This window comes from Trachurus trachurus, assembly GCF_905171665.1.
Source record: "Trachurus trachurus genome assembly, chromosome: 1".
Lineage (NCBI taxonomy): Eukaryota > Metazoa > Chordata > Actinopteri > Carangiformes > Carangidae > Trachurus > Trachurus trachurus.
The window spans coordinates 18914523-18937266 of record NC_139891.1 but is presented as its reverse complement, the minus strand read 5'-3'; the positions used below and the strand labels follow the sequence as shown (position 1 = coordinate 18937266).

The 22744-nt window shown below is 45.9% G+C and overlaps 1 protein-coding gene across 3 annotated transcripts in view; it reads right to left on the bottom strand.

Moving 5' to 3' along the window:
- dlc1 (DLC1 Rho GTPase activating protein) overlaps positions 1-22744 on the bottom strand; it is an 84791-nt gene that overhangs the window by 4055 nt on the left and 57992 nt on the right. For 2 of the 3 annotated variants that reach the window (XM_083975740.1, XM_083975741.1), the window contains exons 6-14: positions 13288-13359; positions 11623-11704; positions 10414-10477; positions 6444-8122; positions 5359-5538; positions 3267-3426; positions 2070-2277; positions 1266-1482; positions 693-807 (exon numbers count right to left, since the gene is read on the bottom strand). In XM_083975740.1, coding sequence (XP_083831866.1) covers positions 693-807; positions 1266-1482; positions 2070-2277; positions 3267-3426; positions 5359-5538; positions 6444-8122; positions 10414-10477; positions 11623-11704; positions 13288-13359 — 2777 coding nt within the window. Of the gene's footprint in view, positions 1-692; positions 808-1265; positions 1483-2069; positions 2278-3266; positions 3427-5358; positions 5539-6443; positions 8123-10413; positions 10478-11622; positions 11705-13287; positions 13360-19605; positions 19905-22744 lie in introns of those variants that run through there. The other variant, XM_083975742.1, reaches the window with a different exon arrangement.

Here is a 22744-nt window from a genome sequence, read left to right as displayed (position 1 = left end):
TAATAAAACTTTGAGCAGTAATCACATGCACTGTGCAGCCTTTTAGTAATTACTATGGCATGTCAGAGAAGAGTCTGCCGGGCAGAGAGCATTTTAGGCTGAATGGCATTGAAATTGGATTAGTTATGGTGTAGTTTGCAGATTATTTCCTGTTTATCCCATCAAGTGTCTCCTTGAGGGCACACATAACCAGATTGGTTGAGATGGATTCACATACAGTAGCAGTGTTATGCTATATTTTGTAACTTTCCACCCAAAATGCCTCAGTTGGGTTTCAAAGGGCATACACATGAAGTAAAGTCCTGTTCTCTACAAATGGGGCGTTTAAAACACAAGGCCAGTTGGCGTATTTACTTTATGTAATCATAACATTGCTTGAGCAAATGACAGCGTGAATTGGATTAACGAGTTATGTAACTGGGACTTTGTTTGTTTAATGGACAAACACAGGGAGACAAGGTGTTTGGCAGAAACATGGTACAGTAAGCCAGAGGTGACATTCACTCTGTCGGCAAACACACCCTCATCACCTGAAGTGGCAGTTTGCCATAAAAAAAACTCAAACAGGAGAATTACACTCTAATCTGTTTTTAGTCATTTTGCAAATTAACTTTAACCTTCAATGTGAGAAGTTTTGCTCACTAGTGTGACAGTGGAGTGCACGTGGAGTTCGAGTGCTGTAAACTACTGACCCGGAAGAGTTTCCTGCACTCCTGGATCATGTGCGCCAGGCCGTGAGTGGCAGCCAGGTTCTCGTTCAGATCTCTCTGGTCCGGCTTTCCAAGCGTTTGCTTGCGGTTCATCACCCTTGGAGAAGAGGAGAGGAGAGAAAGAACATAAGTAATGGTTTCATCATCCAGACAGTGGATGAAGACAAGGAAGCAGAGGAAGCAGAGGGGGTTGAAGGTGGGAAGAAATAAGAACAAAGGTGTTTTGCAGTGTACACCTGATAACCCCCCCCCCACTCCTCTATCAGTGCCAAATCTGGACCAAAATATGTCTCTTAATTAGCTAAAGATGTTTGTGTAACCCTTCTATTTCCTCTGTCTCTCTCCCTTCCTCGTCTCCCAAGCTTTGCTCTCTTCCTTTTTCTTCTGTCCTCCATCTACAGTATCCTGCTCTTTTGTTTCTCTAAAGTGTCGCTTTCCTGTTTTCAGAATGTGCAGCATATTACATGTTATGTAAGCCGCTAATACAATAACTGTGTCAACGACGGGATCGAAAAAACTCGCGCTGATGGCGGCAGCACGCTCTCAGACACACACCTTGGCGAGGAGCTCTCCTTGCGGCGCAGGGTGTTGAGGTGGAAGAGGGACGGGGCCAGGCAAACGGCCAGGTTGGTGTGGGTCATCTGGTTCTCGGACACGCTGGCCGTCACGTCGCTCAGCAGACACAGCAGCGTCCGCAGCGCCTCTCGGTTCTCGTCGGGCAGCAGCAGCACGGCGGCGCGGGTGGCCTGCAGGCGCAGCTCTTTGGGCATGTCTGGAAAGGAAGAAGGAGGTGTTATGTTATTTTTTTTGTCAATATCACACAGAGAACGACTAATATCCATGGTCACACTACATCACGTCAGCTTTTTTTTTTTTTTTTAATTCATGCGCGCTGGTTTACTCAGGAAGGAGTTTGTGCGTAACTCTACATTGCCTGCCAGGAATGAGCTATAATGGGATCTGTGTGAAGCTGAGTGTGTTTGTGTGTGTGTGTACTCCATAGGCTTCATACTTCATACTCCCTGCACAGGACTGGTTTTTGTTTTACCTTATATAAACAGTAGCTAATGCAGCTATTACAGTCCCACTGTGCCAGAACCTGAGAAGATGTCCACGTCATAAAGACTCATAAAAAGATGAGCCTATTCTAAAGCTGGCTGCATTTACGGTTTACAGATCACCTCATCCCACAGGTATTTCCTGCGCTCATCTTGCTTGTTTCATTTCTAAGGTTTTACAATTTCTTGCTCCATGACTGGCAGACATGTGCAGCTCTAAAACAGTAAACTCATCTTGTGAAGATGCGTGTCTGTATGTGGATGGCGGACGCTGACGGTGCGCGTGAGCGTGTACTCTTACACTGATAGATCTGGAGGAAGGTCTCGGAGAGTTTGCTAGTGAGCAGGGGTTCTGGTAGATCTCTGAAGTACTGCTTCAGCATGTCTGCGACGTCATAGGCCGACTGGCCCTCGTAGCTGACTCCGCCTCCATCCGCGCCGCTCGCCTCGTTCATCTGACGCAGAGCTTGAATTCGAGACTTAACTCCTGATTTCCTGAAAAGACCCACCTGGACGGAGAGACAAGGACAGAGAGATTCACATCACGTAGATGCGCACGGACGCTTGATCAGCGGGCTTTGAACTTTGATTCACTTAAACATTATTACATCTTATCATTAAAGCGTATCAAAAATGACTCATGTGCTTGTTGTCTAAAACCGCAGGCTGTTGCATATTCTGGTCTTATCCTCAAATCCGGAGCTTACAGTCAATATGGTTACATCACAACAGATTGTGTTGACTGTATTTATGAGAAGCTCCCATGACACCCAGTAGGCATTCTTGTGCTGAACGCTGCGAAGGAGCTCATCAGTGGCCTTTTAAGGCCTGATGAAACGGCAATATAGGGTCAAGAAAAGAGACAGAAAGAAGGAAAGAAAGACAGAAGGCTGTTGGCTTGTCCAGACTGAATATTTTCCATGAGCTTTCACCACTTCCAAACAGAGGCGCCTTGTCCTGCTTTGAAAAGACTCCATCTCCCTCTTTTCTGATTTGCCCTCCTAAAATGTGCTATTTTCTCCTTGTTCCCCCTTTCTTTCCTTTATGAATACACACAAAGACACACACACACAAGATGCTCTGAGATAAATCTTTTATGCTGTCCAGGGATCAAACAGACACACACAGGTGACTTAGCAGCTGCAAACGTAGACGCTCCCCAGGCCTCCACACTTCAGCTTATGTGTGACAGTGAGAAGAGAAAAGGAGGGAAAGGCTGAGGCCATACTATATACACACAAGTGGGTCTCAGGTCTCTTTTTTCAATCCACTGCTCCATCTTATGTAACAAGCAGTGAAAAAAAAACGTATCATGGATCCACCTTTGACTGATGCAGAGGTCTTAAAAGGACGATGTTATGTAACTTGAGCAACTTGAAGGTTTTTGCACTTTCAGCTAAACGACACTGGCAGAAAGTTGTGACTATGTAACGACACATGCAATCAAAGTACAAGGACGGGTTTTTGTTTACAACAATATTTGTTTACTTTATATTACCTGGTCGAGGCACTGGTTGCGCAAGTAGCGCATGGCCTGTTGGATTCCCTGAGGGAGGGGCTGGCCTGTCCGCTGGACGATGACTTGTAGTGGCACACCAAACACATTCCTGTCTTTGTAGTCCCGCACTTTGATCCGCTTCATAAACTTTGGCACAGCCCTACAACATACACACACACACACACACAAGATGAGGAAGTTATCAATACCTGCACCACACAGGATACAAATGAATTCATATGAATTAATCAAAACCTCAGATAGACCACAGACAGATTCAAGGAAAAAAGAAACATTTATTGTCTCAGTAAGGTGCAGAAAAGCTTCAGTACTCAGTGAATCTACTGGAGGGATGAACACCATGCGTCCAAAAGATACTCCTCATTTAGTGTTTTGATGACTGTGGTGGACAAGAAGGCCACAACATATGATTCACATCATTTTCACTCTTATCACATCATTGAGTGAAGTGCAGTGTGCACCATGGATGGGGAATGTGACCTGGTCCTCCGCTAATGTCTCAAGTTTCCCCCCTCATTTGTTTCCCCGTCTGCATTTTTCAAATAGTTGTTAGTTTGGATTTGTGAACTTCTGTGACACACAAATTCAATTACTAGAGTTAGTCTGACTCGGTGTGTGTTTGTGTTTTACGTGTGGAGCTGCAGAAGCCTGTCTCCAGGTTTATGAGAGGGCTGGATAAACAGGGTGAGGGGAGGGGAGAGGTGGGATGTATGCTGGGCTGTTAAAAGAGGAGGAACCCACTGCTTTATACATCTGCACAAAGTCAGTCTCACTGTTTGTTACTCTGTGTGTGAGTGCACATGGAGACACACACACACACACACACACACACACACACACACACACACACACACACACACACACACACACACACACACACACACACACACACACACTTGGGTGCAAAGTGAACAGCGAGTCTATAACCACAAACCCAGAGTTGAAACATGCAACTCCGACCGTTTCACAAGAATGCGCCCACAAATTTATGGCTGTGTATCTGTGTTTAGCAGAGAGACGCTCTGCGCGACCGGGGACAAGCTCGTCTTTGTCAGAGTCGTTCACATGACTCCGAGCGCCTCTCAGAACCACAGTTTGGGAAAAATGGTAAAGGAGCATATTATGATCCCGGCCCAGAATTCTGATTATGTGTGGGCCTTCGGCGGTCAACAAGTGGCCTCTGTCTTTCAGTGAGCCCCAGCCTGTTCTAAGACTGCCATAATGTCATCTGTCCCTGTCCCAGAAAGGCCTCCAGTAGAAATGATTAGATTTTTCACTTTCAGTTCATTTAAAGTGGTATAAAAAGGCAGATGTTAGAAAACAGGTAACTGTGTTACACTGATATTCTGACTGAAGAATGTCCTGTAATACATTTGCCGGTCAGTGGAGTTAAGTCTTTTATCACACTGTTATTCTGCGCAGCTTTTTTCTTCAGGCCTCTATCATATTACATATCTAAGGGATTTTTCCCCTAATATTTAACTTGAATACAAGATGCAGGAATGCAGGCAACAGGAAAAAGGTAGAGGTGGTGACAAATACGCTAAAGCAGACACAGTCACAACTAGCATGTTGGGTGCTATTAGATCATCATGAGCGGTATATAAAGTGAGCTGAAACAAGTGCTCGAGAGTTGGTAAGGAGAAGGTGGTGGTGGTGGAGTGATAATTGTTGAGAGCAGATCTTTGCAGCCTCCAGCTCTGGTAACACCGTGCGTGTGAACTGCCGTGATTGCCCCGTTGAGAAAAAGACAATGTACGCCCCTTCCCAGCAATTACAGCCCTGGGAAAAGAATGTGAAACCCAACCTCTGTGGACAGCCGTCACCACGCTACACACTACACAACAACCTGCAGATGGAAGGGACTGGGGGGACCTGTGGGATGGAGGGGCAGCAGTTGGCTCGTTGAATGGAGAAATTCAAGGGCACGGCTTACGGGGAACAATTATCCAGACACAGGGGGCATTTTACATCAGTAATGTGTGTGTGTGTGTGTGTGTGTAAAACAATCTCCATCCAAAAAATGAAAATCTCCTCAGTACACTGTATTTTTTCCCTCATGTCCACTCACCAGCTGAAGCCATGTTTGTTTGTCGGGGTATGCTTCTCCAGCAGAGCGGTGAGCTGCAGCAGGGAGAGCTTCTGGAGTAGATTCATCTGTAACACAGACTGGCAGCTAATCTGGAGCTGGGCGGAGGCCAGGCTGGGCCGATGGGAGTTCTGGAAGCTCGGCCAGCGGAGTTTCTGCGGCCTGGAGCGCAGCGCAGGGGAGAAAACAGGAGGAGGGAGCACAGATTGAGATGTGAGAAGAAGAAGAAGAATGTCGACTGAAACAGAGCAGGGCAAATCTTGGGACATGCGCCATGCTTTTGTGTACGCATAAACTTTGGAAATAACACATAGCAACACGTAGTATAGTTGTATGCGCCAAATAATCAGTTTTTGGGATTACATGGATTTATGTACACATCAGTAAAGAGATTGTCTGAAGGACCAGAAACCCACCCAACCCACCCAACCCACCCAAATGTAATTCTGCCTGTGGATTCCAGAAACAGTCCCCATGGAGACGAAGCAGCATTCCTGAGTATTCGGCACCATTACGTAAGGAGAGACGTCTCAGCGTGTCCCCCTGTTTATCCTTCGCTGTCACTTTCTATGGAAAACTCTTTTTGTTGATACCTCAGTGTTTGTTTTTCTATTGTTTTGTTGTCCTTGGGCTTTTCGTGCACTAAAGTTAACGCTGGGCAGGAGTTTTACAGACGCAGACTGAGAGCATGAGTCTGTTTGGAGGCAGCTTTGTGGAATACTTTCTCTTTAAAAGGATCAGTTCACCCAAAATAAAAGCTAAGAAGATAGATACATTAAAGCTCTCACTGGAACTGTTGGAAATGCTTCAGAGTGTAGTCTGTGGACTTTGCAGAGTAACAAGATAATGATGTTGTTTTTTGTCTTTGTTGTATGTTTGCAATGCCATGGGAACCAAAATCAAACCTCCACTGTATAGAGCTTGCGACAGAAATGGTGAGTCATGTCACAAATCTCAAGAAATAAACCAGAACTGCCTGGACTTCTGGATGCTACGAGACAATATACGTCTGTTATTTTAGGTAAACTGACTATTTAATGGCCAGAGGACAGATTTTCCTGACTCACCTGCTGGTTCGGGTTAAAGATGCTCCAACACCAGAATCTCTCCTCTCTCTCATCCCTTCCTCTCCTTCTCCCAGCGGGTTTCCTGTGCTGTCCTGGTCACTTCCGTTCTCCGTCTCCTCCAGTCGGTTCTGCAGAGGAGAGGACGGGCACGGGGAAGCCGAGTCTAGTGCTGAGTCCGAGTCTCCTTCTTCCTCTTCGTCTTCCTCCTCTTCTTCCTCCTCTTCGCCGGCCACAGCCTCTGACCAGGCGTTGAATCGCTGCAGGCCGCTGACGTGCTGCAGCACCTCCTCCAGTTTGCGTTCGTCCCCCTCCTCCTCCTCCTCCCTCTCCTCCTCTCTCTCGGCGTAGGGGACGTTGTCGTAAAAGCTGAGCCGGCTGTCGACGGAGCCCGAGGAGCCGCGACGCTGGCGTCTGCTTTGCCGTCCTCGGAGGACCACCGAGTTCCCGTTATCGTTCCCATTGTTATTGCGCGAGCTTCCGTCTTGCAGGGCTTTGGGGAAAGTCCCGGGTTTGTGACCTTCTGGTAAGTAGAAGAAGATCATGCCCTCTTCTTCCTCCTCCTCGTCTCCCTCCACTTGTCTGCCGTTGCCTCTGGCGTTGCAGTTGTTCCTGCGGTTCTGCTCGTGGACGGTCATCCCGTTACTGGCTTGGCAGGGGATGGGCGGGGCAGATTTGGGTTGGGGTGTTGGCTGGCGATCAGAGGCTTGTTGCAGAATGCTGAAAGGATCAAAGCCCTCCAAATACATCCCCCCTCTCTTACTCGAACCCGCTGCTGTGCTGTGGCTGCGGGCGCGAGTCACCGGGCTCGGCGTGCTCACCGCGCTGCCGCTGCTGGCTTCCGACTGGCTGCTCCCGGTGCTCCCGGTGCTGCCGTTGCTGGTCTGAGTGGAGTAGGACACGGAGCGATTCCGGTTAAGTGTCATAGTCTGGGTGGGATTGCGGTGGTGATTGAGGTTCTGGTTGAGGTTGATGCTGGAGATGTCCACGCAGTTGAGCCTCTTCAGCTTGTCGTCGTCTAGACCCTCTTTGATGACGGGGCCGCTGATTTCTATCTTCCCTCCGCTGGTGCTCACCTTCTTCTTCCTCTTGGAGGAGGTGCCGCTGCGCAACCGGAGACTCTCCATGCGCTTCAGGAAGCTCTTGGCTCGTGAGCGTGTGCTTTTGCCGCTTCCCCCTCCTCTGTCCAGACTCCCTCCCAGTCCTCCCATCCCGGTTTTGACATCAAACGTGAACTGTCCGAGCGTCTCCAGGGGCGATGGAGGCAACCCATCGGACAAAGAGTCTTCATTAGCGCATCCTGACCCTCCTGTACCCGAAGATGAACACATGCTGGCCACGGAGCTGGCCCGAGTGGCACCGGCAGGTATAGCTTCATTTACCAGGGCGGCGCCGTGGCCCTTCTCCTCTCCCTGTCCTCCGCTGCCGCTGCTGTGGATGGAGCCGACTTCAGGCTGCTCGCTGAGGTCAGTCAGCACGCTCTCTGAACTGTTGCCTTCAAGGAGGGCGAGCTTGCCTTTCTGGGATACCTGGTCCTTAGGGAACGAAGGCGCCTGGCTGGCATCTGTGGACAGTGTGGAGAAAACCTCCAGCTCCTCCATACGGGACCAGCGCTTGCTGTCCCTCTGGAAGGTCCAGCGGCCACTGATGGCACACGGCTCGTCCTCGTCAGAGTCCTCGCTCTGGATCGGGGAGAAGGAGGGGATAGAGGAGATGGAGAGAAAGAAATAGCAAGAGAAAGGGGAAAAAAGAGAGGAAGGGGGAGGAGAGGAGAATATTATGCACTGCTTCGTTTTCCATTTCTTTTCCAACATTCCTCACCTAGATCCAGGAAACTTTCAGGAGAATTTATTTTATAATTATTCTGATTGTAAACTACGTGAGTATATTGACCGATGGATGATGGCTGTCACGAGTCGACACACACATCTTTACATCTTCAACATCAAAGAGTTTTGCATACAAACATCTTCAATTGAGTGGTTAAGACATGCAAAGATCTCCATGGTCAGCTGGTAAACATGTCTCAGTCACTTCCGACTACGGGGAGGATAAATACAAAGAGACTAAGAAGAAGAAAGTGGCAACTACTGAGTCACATATAGCAACACCTGTACTGCTCCAAAATGTACATACCTCTCCCAGTTTGGTTAATCTATCTTAGGCCCTGGAGGGAGTTCAGGAAATTCCATTATGACCCCCATAGCTCTAAATGCAGCCCGCCAGACCGGGGCCACCCCCCCCCCTCACAGTCTTTATCCCCTCTGTCTGTTCAAATTCGTGTCGTGACACAGTGTCACTGATACACCGCTACACTCAATCCTTTTTCTTCATCCATGACAGAGATATTCGACCTCTGTCAAAAACACACACTGAGCTGGGAGACTCCAGATGAGACTTCTTCACAGTTACCAATCACAGAGGACCAAAGCCCATAAAACCAAACCACAGGCCACAATTTACTCCCCTCCCTCCCCTCACCTTTCTAAAGCTGTAGCTTTAATCTGAGCTCAACAAAACATGAAAACTTTCTTTTATCTGTAAAAAAAAAAAAAAGCTAAGAGAGGAACTAAATTGAGAGCGACTGTTAAGCAATAACCACTCCTTTATAAAGATGCCAGGGAATTAGCACTTTGAATAAGAAATTCCAGTACAAAAATGATCAGATCCTCAAAATGCATGTTCCACTCGTTGTGTGCCAGTGTTCCACTTTCACTGCTCACATGGGCTCCACAGTATTGATATGTTTTGCAGTGGAAAATGATGTAATTTCAAATAAAAAGGAACAAAGAGTGTGATCTATTCCTGCTACATATGGGACTTTTTATTAAAATCAATGATTTAAAGAACACAATGGAGCCTCTTTGTGACACTTTTGGATGCCATTGTGGCTTGTTTCTCCAGTTATGCTGGTTGGAATGTGAGATAACCACGGTTTGCTATTTGTTGTGAATGGAGAGCAGTGACATTTGTCAACGTACTGGAGATATCTTATCCTCAAGCCATCAAACCACAATAGTATTCACTGCAGTGGTGGCCACTTTGAGTCTGCAAAATGAAAACTATTTAATCATGACAATAAAACAGATAGAGACAACTTAAAAAAAAAACCGAGAGGTAGGGAGATGGAGAGAGGGAATGTTAAGACACGAGGAGATCAATGCATTCCTAAGCTGTCTAAAGGGTGGGGGGGTTGTCGTCCCACAAAGACGGTAAATAACCTCTTTGACTCTCCTCATCTTCTCTGTTGACTCCTGAAATGAAAGGTGACACAGAAAGGGTCATCCTAATGAATACCACCACGCACAGAACAAGGATGTTACTATGTAGCATCCGAGGCCATTAGGGAATTAAGGTTGATCTGTATAAAAAGGAGCAATTCTCATCACAAAGTGACAGTGTGTGTCACTCCGGGCTTCCTAGGAGCTCTTGAAACACGGTCTAAAACTGGAATATTCACACAATTAACCAACTTTCTTTGAAGTGGATGAAAACATTCCAGGAGACTTGTTTCCTTGAAAGAGTGTGATTCTGTAGGTAGGTCAGTTTCCCTATTTAAAAAAAAGTGTATAATGCGCACACTCACGGGTACTTCTGAGCATGATAAGAGATGGATGGTGGTTCGTTCTGTGGGAGTGCTACAAAAGTGCCGCACTAACTCTTTTTATGGTGAGCCAGAAGTATGAGGAAGCATTTGAGAAAGAAGGGGAGCATGCCTTCAGAAGGGGGAGGTCCTGCTGAATGCAACCCCTTCATTTAGACATTAAAGCTATCCTCCTTGCCCCTAGGGTTCGCACAGCCCACTTGATATAGAAATAAACCCAACAGGTGCCTGCTCATTAAACCAGATGAGAGAAAACGCAGCTTTGCCCTGTGGCCAAGAGTGAACTGATGGTTGAGGTGAGCAAATGCAATTGTGGTCGAGGAGACGCGCAGGAAGGAGTGGAGTTCGTGTGTATGCATGTGCACTTACGCGTTTTCTTTGTGGTGATATCTCCAGTCTCATTAGAGCACACTTGTTGAGCGTGTTCAGTCTCCTGCAAACATAAAGCACATACAGAACTAGTTACATTTAAGATAGGCGTTTAAAATAATCAAGCTCCCTGATTTTTCCCTAAAACACAAACCTCTCATCATCCAAGGGGATGTATAATGGAAGAAAGGATGAAGCAGGATGAAAAACAGATGAGAGGAAGAGAAAGACAAGGGGAGTCTGGGTGCACCAATGCTGGCTAATGAGCTGCTGAAGGATAATCCCCACACGAGCGCAGAGAGAATGAGAGGGAGGCAGAAAAGGAGAGAGCGAGGAGAATGAAATCTGCTGGAGTGGCGACAAAAACTTTGGGGAGGGGGCAGAAAGCTTATCCCCCCAGCCACCTGGAGAAGGGGAGTTGAGAGGAGGTGGTGGTGGTGGTGGTGGTGGTGGGGTCCACCCTCTGGAGAGCTCTTAGAGCAGATCATGTAACAATGGGGAGATGAAGGGATGGTAACTGAGGGGTAGTTGGGTTTGTGGGGAGGGGGTGAAAGACTGCCAAAAGAGGAGACTCTGAGATGATAGCTTCCAGATGTATGGAGGGACACCTGCTGTGGTTTATTACTGGGAAGTAGAAGTCGACTCCATTAAAGAGCCATTAATCTCCTGCTCATAATATCCCAATCAATATGACAGGAGCACCAACTTGTATGCAAATACTTACACAAGTTTGTTTTTCTTTACCCCAAACAAGGCTCTGAAACCATTAATTCCTCAGCTGTGGGTAGATAAATAAATGGCTCAGTATGTCCTATGTGTGCGATATGGGAAGAAACAGTGAATGTAAAGAGCATTGCGTGACTGCAGCATCTATCAGAACTGAGATTATGTGTTTGCCAGGGTGATATGAGAGAATATAATGACTGAGGTAAAACACTATCAGCCACAGGAGAAAGAGCAAAATGAAGGGAGAAGATACGGTTGTAGAAAACATGGCTCCAGGGTGCTTATCATGTCATTCTTTCATCTCATCTGCACCTTCTCAAAGCATGCGTCCTTTTGAAGTCATGCCCTCATGGTTTCATTTGGGAGGTGAAAAAAAAAAACACGAGATTGTACAGGAAAGAGGAGAAGGAATAAGAAGACTGGTGCAGAAGAGGGAGAGAGAGAGTGGAGCAGAGAGGGGTCAGTAATGTCTCGTGATCTCACCTGCACAGAGCCTCAATTGAATCCCGATCGAGGAAGTCATGGTCTCTGGTGACTGAGGAGATGTCGATGGGAAACTGGGCATCTGAAGGGAAGATAGGGGTTTGGATTAATGAGGGCATCTCCCCGCCACCGACTGGGTCTGTGTGTTCAGATGAAACCGAAGATACAACCCGTAGCCCCCCCAAAAAAACATCCACCCACTCAAACGCCCACCAAGACCTTCCGCTCCACCTTCTCCCCCCACCCCACCCCACAGAGCCTTGATGAAAAGCTAAAAGAGGAAGTAGCATCTCAGCCGACCAAACAAACACAGCTGCAGCTTTCAGAGCCGGCAGGCAGGGGGGATGTGGAGCACAGAGGGAGAGAACAGGGGATTGATTGAAGAATGACAATAGGTGCTCCACCGCTGCTCAGAGGTCCCACTTCCTTTTCTACTTCTCGTTCTTTCTTTCGTTCTGCTCTACCTCATTAATGGGATCACTTATTGACTCGGCCACAGCAATGGTAAAGCGTGCCGTGACATATTGACATTATTACGCACCAAATCCTTGTGTAGGGATGGATTCACAGATTGTGCGAGATGTTTTCTGGAATGTGTTGGCCGAACCCTAAGTGGGAATCTTGCATGCAAACCCTCGGGGGGTGTTGATGATAAGAAAATGCTACGAAGGAGAGACCAGCACCTCTAGCCTACTGTCCTGAAACACGCCTATCAGTCTGCTTATCTTTAGTGGGGCAATAGTCTTCACAGCGCAGACAATAGAGATTGTCCCGCGGATACAAGGGGAGGAAAAATGTGTCATGCGTTGGCACAAATTCCTACTCCGGTGGAGACGGCTGCGAAAGATCAACCAGCGATGCTCATGATTGATTAGGGTTCGCACTTTTGTGCCGTGTATGAAAACAGTCTCATCACCTGTGCTGAAACACAATGAGCTTTCCATTGAAATGGGAACTCTGCCATGGATAAGTGGCAACAAGCAATGGCCTGTTGACAGTGATAGCTTAGCTCTGCTGTCATCATCCCGTAGTTACATAAGGGCAACTGGTATGCCCATGGTAGGCCTCAGTATAGCTGGAGTAGCCTATATGGAGTGTAAAGAATGTCTGATGTATTTTGGTGAGCGTGGAGTTAAAACCCAAAGGGCGGGCAGAGCATTCTTTCTCAGCCATTTGCCATTGTCAGAGTAACTTAAGAAGGTAAAGAAAAACCTGCCTGTTGTTTGTTTTAACAGGCTAGCAAAGACCTTTGGTCTTTAAAGAGTAACTATATAGAAAACATTATGGTTCATATTTTGGAAATATAGCAGCATGTGCCTATAGGTTTGTGTGGTTTTACTTGGAGAAGTGGAGCAAAAAACAAAAAAACACCAGTTACGCCTCAGGAATGTTGTGTGTGGTGTGTATGCATGTACAGGCACACGTGTGCATGTTGGTGGTTCGTGTGCAGATGTAGTGGATTTTCTATATGAACTAAACACTATCAGCTGTTTTATACCAAAGGGCGGTGTATTCTGCATTTTTTTTGCCAACAGAAGTTGGTGTGGTAACACATGCTGGGAAAATCACCCTGCTTATGCCTGCGGCTTTCTCATACCAACATCCATAAGAACTGATTTTTTTTTCTGTCCATCCTGTCTTGAGGTGTCTCCTTAAGATCCTTACCTTCATAAAGCTGGGCGTACTGTGGGAATCCTGCTGCCCGGAGCCAGGTACAGGCCTCTTTGGCTTCAATCTCTGCATAGGAAAAAAAAGTGGAACAAAACGAAAGCTTGTCAAGTGTTGTGGGACAGTGCAACAGAAAAACAGAGTATATTAAATCACAACATCACTTACAGCAACAAAACCAAAGCCCAGTGATATACTCTTATACGAAGGCTGAAACGACAGAGTGTAACAGAGCCATTGTTTAAAAATCAGACAATGACAGTGTCACAGAACATTGAGCTCTCCAACATGGGAGCAGCTTATCAAATGCAAACCCCTTGACCCTATTAGCTATCTCACACTCGGTCACTCTCCTCTCACATGCTCCTAGAGCTAAAGCTCAAAGCATCATTCGTGCAAATTGTGTTAACCCCCTCACACGCCAAGTGTGTGCCACTTAAGCTCCTTATTCAGGTGAGGCAGCGGTTGTTCACACAGCGATCTGCAGCAGAAAATGTCAGCGCTGAGCTTTTCCCATGAGATGTGACAGTTCCTATAAGTATGCTATATTATGTGACATGTTTGTTGAAGCATTTTCCCGTTTTAAAATACTTTTGTTATATTGTGACGCCAATATAGAGAACTTCATTATCTTCTATTGGTCAGGGCTCATTCACAACATCTATCCAACGCTGTCCAACAAACACTTCCACAACTCCCTTTAAACACAGGTGTGACATTTGGGCTTGTTACGCTAAGTACTATGACTGAGGTCCGCTGTGTGTCAGAGGAGCCATGGGGATGTCTCCCAATTATCTGCTAAAGACCTTTTAGATGACATATGCCAAATGGTTCCCAGCACCTCAGTGTCCTTGATTGCTCCATCACCCCCACCGCCACCAGTTTGAAGAGAAGAAGACAGACAGAAACATGTCTACAGACCTTAACAAACTGACTTTACAATGTCTCCTTTAGCAGGGTGACAGCAAGTACATTTGTTGCACAACCTTGGAAAAGACTTGTAAACAAAATCTGAGGAACAAAGGCAGAAAAGACACTGGTAAACCGGAGAGGAAAGTGACAACATGTAGACTAACTGTGAAATACTTTCAAATTGTGTTACCAGAGAAATAAACTGTGTTTTCTATAGTTCAGGCAAGATAAGTTAGAAGTTTCTGTTTCTAATGCTACAATCCGTGCAACCAGACACAATGATCCATACTTTAAGTGTGCATGCTGTGTTTGGCTGAGTGTGAGGGAGATAATAATAACCACAGTAGTTTAATTTATCTTCGAAGGACCAGTCCAGCAGTTCCACCTCATTTCAAGGCTAAATTGCACCAAGCAACTGCTTCCATTTTTTCTAGCTCATGAAAACAAGCTAAAAGAAGAGCAGAGCTTTACTTTAAACTGAGCTGATGACTTTTTAAGTATTTTGGTCCCTAAAGAGACAACACAGAGATAAGTAAGTGAGACATTATCAGTTTGAAATTAACTGAACAAAGGAAAGGCGACTGCAACACTGTCAGACAGGCAGTGAGGTCAGGAGAGGACCAGTGCTATGAAGGGTCTGGGCTCCACAATATATGAGCATTTACATACCAACAACAAGCCTAGACGGCAGACAAACCCACTAACAACAAGGTGTGACACGACCAAGAAGACAGGGTCTCCCCCTCTGCCACTGCAGGGGCCAGGGACTGCTCAAGCAACCACTGTGACACTAGCGTGCACCCAAGTGTCAAATAACACATTAACAACTATGTTTTAACACTATTTCTTTGACAACTGAGCCCTGTCCTTCCTTGTGGATGTGAAGTGGCATGTTTCAGACTGTATGCGCTTGATACTCGTATTTTTGAAGAGCAGTGAACCTAGGAGCGCAGAAAACAAGGGCTTATTATTCTTGAACACAAGCACTTTGTGATTCTTGTATTTGCTTGTGCGTGTGTGTGTGTGTGTGTGTGTGTGTGTGTGTGTGTGAGAGTGTGTGCAGAAGCAATTCTGTGTGTGTTTGCAAAGGCCAACCTCATGTTTAAAGACAAACCACTCAAAAGACAGTAAAGCTATTGAAATGCAAATTAGATATACAAACACATGGTTAGCTTTCCACCCCCACACCCCCCAAAAAGGGCCAAGGGATCCAATAGGTGCCTTTGGAGGGAAGCTATCCAGTGACACACCCCATTGGGTGAGAATGTGTGTCAAATCTTCTTTACAGTGACATAATGTGGACAGTGTGCTGAGTAAATACAAATAATGACAGCAGCATTCAGCAAACTGGATAGTATTTGTCACTGCACCACACTGTGCCTCCATTCATTCACACAGAGAAGCTAGAAAATGTTTCTATCTTTTGTCTGACTGCAGGATATGGACAAGGATATGGGGCACCTAACACACAAGAACCTAACCCAGCAACAACAAGTATTGATCTGGCATTAAAAAAAAAAGAAAAAAGATTGGACCGACAATAGCTTGTAAGGAGTTGACAAGAACATCCCATGCACCCAGGTCATAAAAATGTCATCCTACAACACCCCGCCCAACCCTTTGCATTTTTGTTTGCTTCGATAACTTCGTTTTCATGTTTGTATTTTATTTTTTGTCCGGCCCCTCATTCCTTAGCCCTCGCCAGGGAACTACCTCACTTCCTCTTCCTGCTTCCCTCGCAGGAAGAGAGCCGAGCGGCGCTGCAGTGGCCACCGACCACCCGGCTGTAAAGGCCCTGCCTTCGTTTGTTCCTGGCCAGATAATAGGTGGGGAAGCAGCCAAGACAAACACGGGCTCTGATGATTGTGTGTACTTAACCAAACTTACTCAAATCCACATTGGACCAATGTCTTACAAAAAATGCCTGAATACGACTTTTATCTTTAGATTTGACTAAACCGCACGTACAAAAGTGAAGTTGACGATGACGCTGAGGTTTGGTGTAAAAGCGGCACGTCGGCTCACGTACAACAGATTAGAGATGTGGAGGGAGTCCAGCGGCAGGATTTCAAGGCCAACTACAGCACTGGAAATACCACATGTCTTAGCAAACTCATTATTCTACAGTTAACCACCCATTTTCTGACGTGCAGAGCAATTTCTGGAACATTCCTCTTCAAGTTTATTTTTCACGTTAAGTTTTGAAGAAGAATTAAAGTAAGCATAGTTGAGTGTCTCTAAAACACACAAACCCTTGTCAGCTTTTGGTCATTTTTTTTAGCCTTGTGACCATGAGCTATAGCACTAACAGAGGTTTCCTTATTGCAAACAGTAACCTTCTGCCAGTACATAAACCAAACCTGTTTCCTGTTTGGTCATGTCATTACCATCACTGGTTGCCTGGATATCAATGGCTTGTGGTCCTGCTGAGGGAGCCACACAGGATGTCTGAAACATGTCGAGCAGGTGGGTTTGTGGCTAAAACTGAACTGACCCCATTAGGACTTGGATAGAAAATGTCATGTTTTTTTTTTTTTACATGTTTATATACTGTATATATATATACAGTATATATACATACATATACTTTTTTTTGTTGGGCTTGGACAGAAATGCTGGGAAATCATCTCAGTTGGAATCTGTCGGAGTCTGTCTCAGTGGAGATGAGAGCAATAATCAGCAGATAACATGACTAATAAGAGCCAAGCCGATACTAATAGAGATTTCATATGGATCACGAGTGGCTCTCCTGCTGGAATTTGGGCAAAGCTGAGCTGAATTTGGGCAAAGCTGAGCCAGTCAGGGTTAAGCTTCACCCTCCTCCGCCTGGCAGTTCTGACTTCTAAAATGATCCATCATGGTCCTTTCTTTGCTTTCCTTTCCTTTCCCCTGCTCTCAGCCCTCATCTTCTCTGATCTTTCTGCTTATTTCAAGTCTCCTCGCCCCTTCTCTTCTCTCCTTTCCTGTGGCAGGAAATTCTCACAATTGCTGGCCAAAGTTTCCCTCCATCGCAGGAGACAGTGGGGTCTGGCTTGGCCGAGTCTGAATGCTCCAGCTCCAGTGGGAGTTTGTCAGCAGCTAGCAAACAAAGGATGCTGCTCCCCACCTCAAAGGCCCTGCTACATACACGGCAAACTGGAGGTCAAGAGTCTGAATACAGTTATCACAGGAGCAAGGTCTTTGAAGTAGGCAGATTGTGAAGAATGCTCGACTAACAACTGTTGTGAATTGAGGTGGCTTATCTGGAATTATCCGATCATTGTTGGGTCTCAGAGTGCCCACTGTAAAAAAAAAAAGAAAAAAAAAGAGGCCCAAACGGCGGGCAGAGGGTTCTTATCATCTCCAGGTCTGAGTGCTTCATTCTGAAGGAGCTGCAAAGTGGGTCTAGACAGGTGATGTGATAAACCAGACTCCCTGGCTCAGTTGTAATCTACAACAAGCAAAGGCAGGAGCCTGGATGCTGCCGGTGTTTGTCCTTCACCTCATCGGTGACAAGGACACACTGTGATGTTCATGAACTTGAAGAACTTGATTCACGAGCTAATACCTCGTGGAGGCATTTCGTGACTGATCACAATGTTCGTAACAGCTCGTGTCTGTATGAAAGCTTCGAGAACAACTGGAGATAACGGCATTTTTAAATGTGACTAATGTGAAATCCCTCCAGTTCTCTACTGGAATGCAAAGACAGACGATAGCAGATGTTTTTCCTGATAGATATCATGTTTTCTGATTTCATGGCTGAGACAGCTGGCTGTTGGTTGAGAAGGCCTGGCTGTTAGCTAAATGAGACGGTGCCAGAAATATCGCCATCTGGCTGGCCTCAAGCTATGCCCCGTTGACACATGCACACACACACACACAAACTAGAATAATGGGGTTTCTACCACGGCCCATTCCAGTTATCCACCACCAGCCACATGCAAACACACAGCTGGTCCAGATGGATCATCGCAGAGCTGAACGCCAAAGGCCTGTGTGCACCATGATGACACATTTATCCAGGCACAGAGCACCCTGGCTGTGGCTCGGGTGACCAGGCATATTCAAAAACCTCTGATAATCTTCCACCAGCCAGACGATGGTCTACCTGACAGCCCCCACCCCAAAAAAGCACACCATTCATAAATGAGTCCCAGGACAGCCTGGTACTTTCAGCACAGGGAGGTGCATGGAGAAAAACTGAGCATTCACGCTTCCTCACTGGACATGAAGAAACAATGTGCCATCTGGAGGTTAATCTTTCAGATGAGGCCTCAGCTCACTTCCTGTTTCACACAGTGTAGGTGAAGCACGTTTTTGTTCATTTCCTTCTTCTCTAGCTCCAACACCTTCTATACCATAATCACATCACTGATCCTATAGGTCGAAAGTAACAGAGAGAAAGGACTAAATTAATCAATTGTTAAACTGTGTGGAAACATGGTGTTGTGTCTACACAAAAGTAGTTACTGTAGTATATCATGATGGTTTGGGTATGAGTGTCTCTGAGCACGTTCTTAATGGTTTTATGGTACCACTGAAGCTCACTGTGCTCATGTCTGTTCCAGCTGATAAGGAACCATGTGTTGGAGCAAACAGTTAAAACAGTTAAGACAAAGGGCCAAAGCCCACAAATCAAGTTAAAGCTGCCAGTACGGGACAGAAAACAGGATTTTATACAGCCACAACATGTCCCCTCAAATTCCCCTGTTAGCAAAAGGTCGGCAGGCAAAAGGCAAAAGGTACAGAGACAAACTGTGAGGGCAGAGCAATGGCATAAGGGTCGCAGACTGGTTCAAAACCTTCTGATCTTAAATCTTTAAAAAATACACTATATAGACCTCTCAAGCAGGACTCAACGCAGTCCAGTTCATGGCCCTGTTTTCACACACGGATCAAAGTTCAATTAATCCCTAATCAGACCTTCACAGTCTGCTAGAGGGCTGCCGGGGCTGCGTGCGTAAAATGGGACATTTTATTCGAAAAGTTGTGTTAAAATCGGGTAAAGTGTCTGATAGTGGTTTGGGTTAAGTTTAAGAAAGTCAGATAATATTCAAACGGGGCATTTGGTGATTTGGGAACAGAAGTGAGGACATTTGGAGCCGCGTAGATAAGCGCAAAGCGTGGAGATTTCTTATCTGACAGCCCGCAGCGTTGCGCCTTACAGACGCCTTAATGAGAGTTTTACTGAAAGGTGAAAAGATAAATTAATAATCAAACGAACATTTGGACTTTTAAATACTTCAAGTGACTTTAGATGAGCACAATGCAGACTTATGTAGAATGATGCGTAAGTAAGAAAAACGGTGTCCTCTTGGATAAACAGGAAAGCGTTTGGACATATGGACACACTATGACTAAAATAGAAAAGCATCATCAGTAAGCCATTTTCAAACGCAGTGATTTCTGAAAGGGACTTACGTGTTAATATCATTTTTCAACGCCTGGGTCGCGACCAGCTTCAGCATAAACTCCTGCTCCCGGCGGGCTGCGGCTGTCCGCTCACTTCTACTCCACTGTTAGGACGAAGCCCGCATGATAAATCCAGAGGAGAGAAAACTACTGTACAGTCGGCTGCAGGAGTCCTCTGAGCGCGGCACAGGACGGTAAATCCATGATCAGAATGGGGTTTAAGATATAGATATATAGATATGTATAAAAAAGAAGCAGAAACTCCGTGATCTTTAACGACTCCCAGCACAGTGAGTCCGTGAATGAAGCGGGTCCCTCAGTAGGAATGTGAATGGAGTAGAGTGATTCAAGCTTTAGGAATGGGCAGCCCTGCCGTGGCTCCACCCCCACCCGCCCGCTGCTCCCCACCTGATATGGGCCTGCAGACACACACACACACACACACACACACACACACACACACACACACACACACACACACACACACACACACACACACACACACACACACACACACACACACACACACACACACACGGGACCGACCGTGGCGCGCACCTCAGTGTGTGCTGGAAACACATTTGTAAGTTTATTATGATAAAGAAAAAGAAAAAACGCGATTACAAAATCACAACAAAGCTATTTTAATATGGCCTATATGACTGGAACTCTGGTGATTCTTTTTAATGTAATAGCTATATACTCCAATGCTTCTCCATTACTCCAGTGATTTTACTGTCTTTAGCCTGTATGTCTTAAGAATAGCCTATTATAAAATTGAAAGTGACCGACTGGCTCACCAGGAATCCCCATTCTTCATTTCAGTCTGGGGCCTGGATGGACCACCTCCCCTCCCAGGCGGCAATTGACTCTAGGCTTGGTGCCCGGTTTGCATATCATTAGAAAATAGTGGAGACAGCCGAGAGACGCTCCATTGTGACGCGAGATTAGTCAGAAAAGCGCAAGTGGCGCAGTGAAAAGAGAAGTGCTGCAGGTATTGTAATGCCTCTGCCCCTGGTGCACGTACACCACGCTCAGGTTGACTCTGCAACAACATCACAGTTCAAGTCCTGAGGGTCTGCCCTGCCCCTCAGGAAGTCATTGTGCTGAGACTTTGTTAGCACTGCACTGCACTTTGATAACAGTTTTTAAGCACCTACTAATGTTAAGTCTCTCAGGCAGCCATCACTGTGACAAAAAGAGGAATTTAAGTTTAAATTCATCCACACCCTCAGGGCACAAAAGGCCTCCTTTTATAAAATAATACTTAAGATTTTCTAGTTTTACATTTCTGTTTTTTACCATCAGACTAAAGGCCATGTTTTGGACATATCTCCATCCAAGGCGTTGCTCATTTAGTTAGAAATATGATGCAATATGCTGGTGTTCATTTGCCCTGTGCGTCCCCCCTCATTTTCATATTTTCCCCTCTATCCTTGGGGACTTTTCAGCGACGGTTTTCCAAGAGCTCCTCGAAGACGTCAGCCTTTGGCATCAGTCAGCTCTGTGTTATTTCCAAGGCAACACAGAGGCGCTGAGGTGGCGAAAAAAAAAGAAAAGAAAAGAAAAAAGGGAAAGGCAGAGGAGTCACCATGTGGCAGAGAAACACATGTAATCCAAAGCTTGGACTGGCAGAGTGGGGGAAAGGATGATGCAGAAAATCCAGGCTAATGTGCAGTGTGTTGCTTGCTGCCACACAGCTCCCAGCTGACGGAGGAGTCACAAGTGATTCACCCAGAAGAAATCCTGCCAGCGGAGTCATGAGTCTTTACAGCACAAGCATTCATGGGAGCGAGAGTCCTTTTTTTTCTTTTCTCCTGCACTTCATACATTTCCAATTACAAGAGCAGTGTTAATAAACATGCTTTTAAACTGATGACAGGTCCACAACAGAAAACTGCACATTACTTCTGTTTGGGGTTTCAGAGACTATAGCTGTAAAACACAGTGGTTAAACACAGTGGATCTTCATCTACACTCCATATCTGTAATTGTTAAGGCAGTCATTTTATGTGAAACTACAATCTACAAATCTCAAATGAATTTCTGTCATTGACGATGCGCATATAACAATATCTTTTAGGATCTCTCAACTCTGCAGGATAACACACTACATGTGTCTTCATCTGTCTATGGAAAGAAATATGTATTTGTTCATTCACAACCAACACGGCAATATGAAAGCCATGAAAGCTGTCCTTATTAGGTGTAACAACACCGTTTTACTGTCATTTCTGTATTGACAGTTTTTGATGCGTGTAGCTGGGGATGCATATTGGCACATACGCAAAAAGGTTTTAAGGTTTTACTACTAATATGTACACCAAGGTAAAGCATACTGTAAGCATTGTGTCAACAGATTGGAGGAAACATCAGTGCATGGATATCAAATTATATGTAAACAGAAAACATGTGAGCTTATGAGCTCATAAAGTTGAGGAAAACCTCTTGTGATTTCTATCCTTAAGTCTGTAACCTGGAGGGAGGGAGGGAGGTAGATAATGAGGGGCTGTTGGTGTGTTTGTGAGAAAGAGAGTGGGAGCGATATTGGAGGATAGAGAGAGCAAAGAGAGGAAGGAGAGATGAAGAGAGATTACCAAACAAGGCCAAATCCCCGAGCCTCAAAACCCGACCACCCAGAGGCTGCACCCAAAACCCCCCAACCCAGAGCTAAACCTCGACCGAGATGGGTCAATAACCCTGCGCTGAGATCGAGGGGGCCCATGCACGCTCTCCAGTTGTTTTGTAGTGATAAACACGCAATAATACCAGCGGTTGTTGATGAATGTGTGTGGCAAAGCGTGAGAGATCAGACGAGCAGACTGCCGCTGCTGCCAGCTGCTCAGGGCTAAATGAGTGTGTCTCTTTAGAGTGTCTGCAATTTTCATTCATCAAAGCTCGTCAGAGTCAGGCGCTTGTTTGGCTTATGATATAGCTACAGATCAAATACACACCAGTTATAATAAGGGCTTTGGACAAAAGAGAGGAAATGAGGAGAGGCATCAGCGTTAACGTACGCCGACACACGGGATTACAGCTGGTATTAAACATGGCTTCTCCTTGGGAGAGGAAAAAAACGAAAACTTTCATTTAAGGCAGGGACGTTTAAGTGGATTATCTCATGATTCATAGTAAATTTTACTCATGT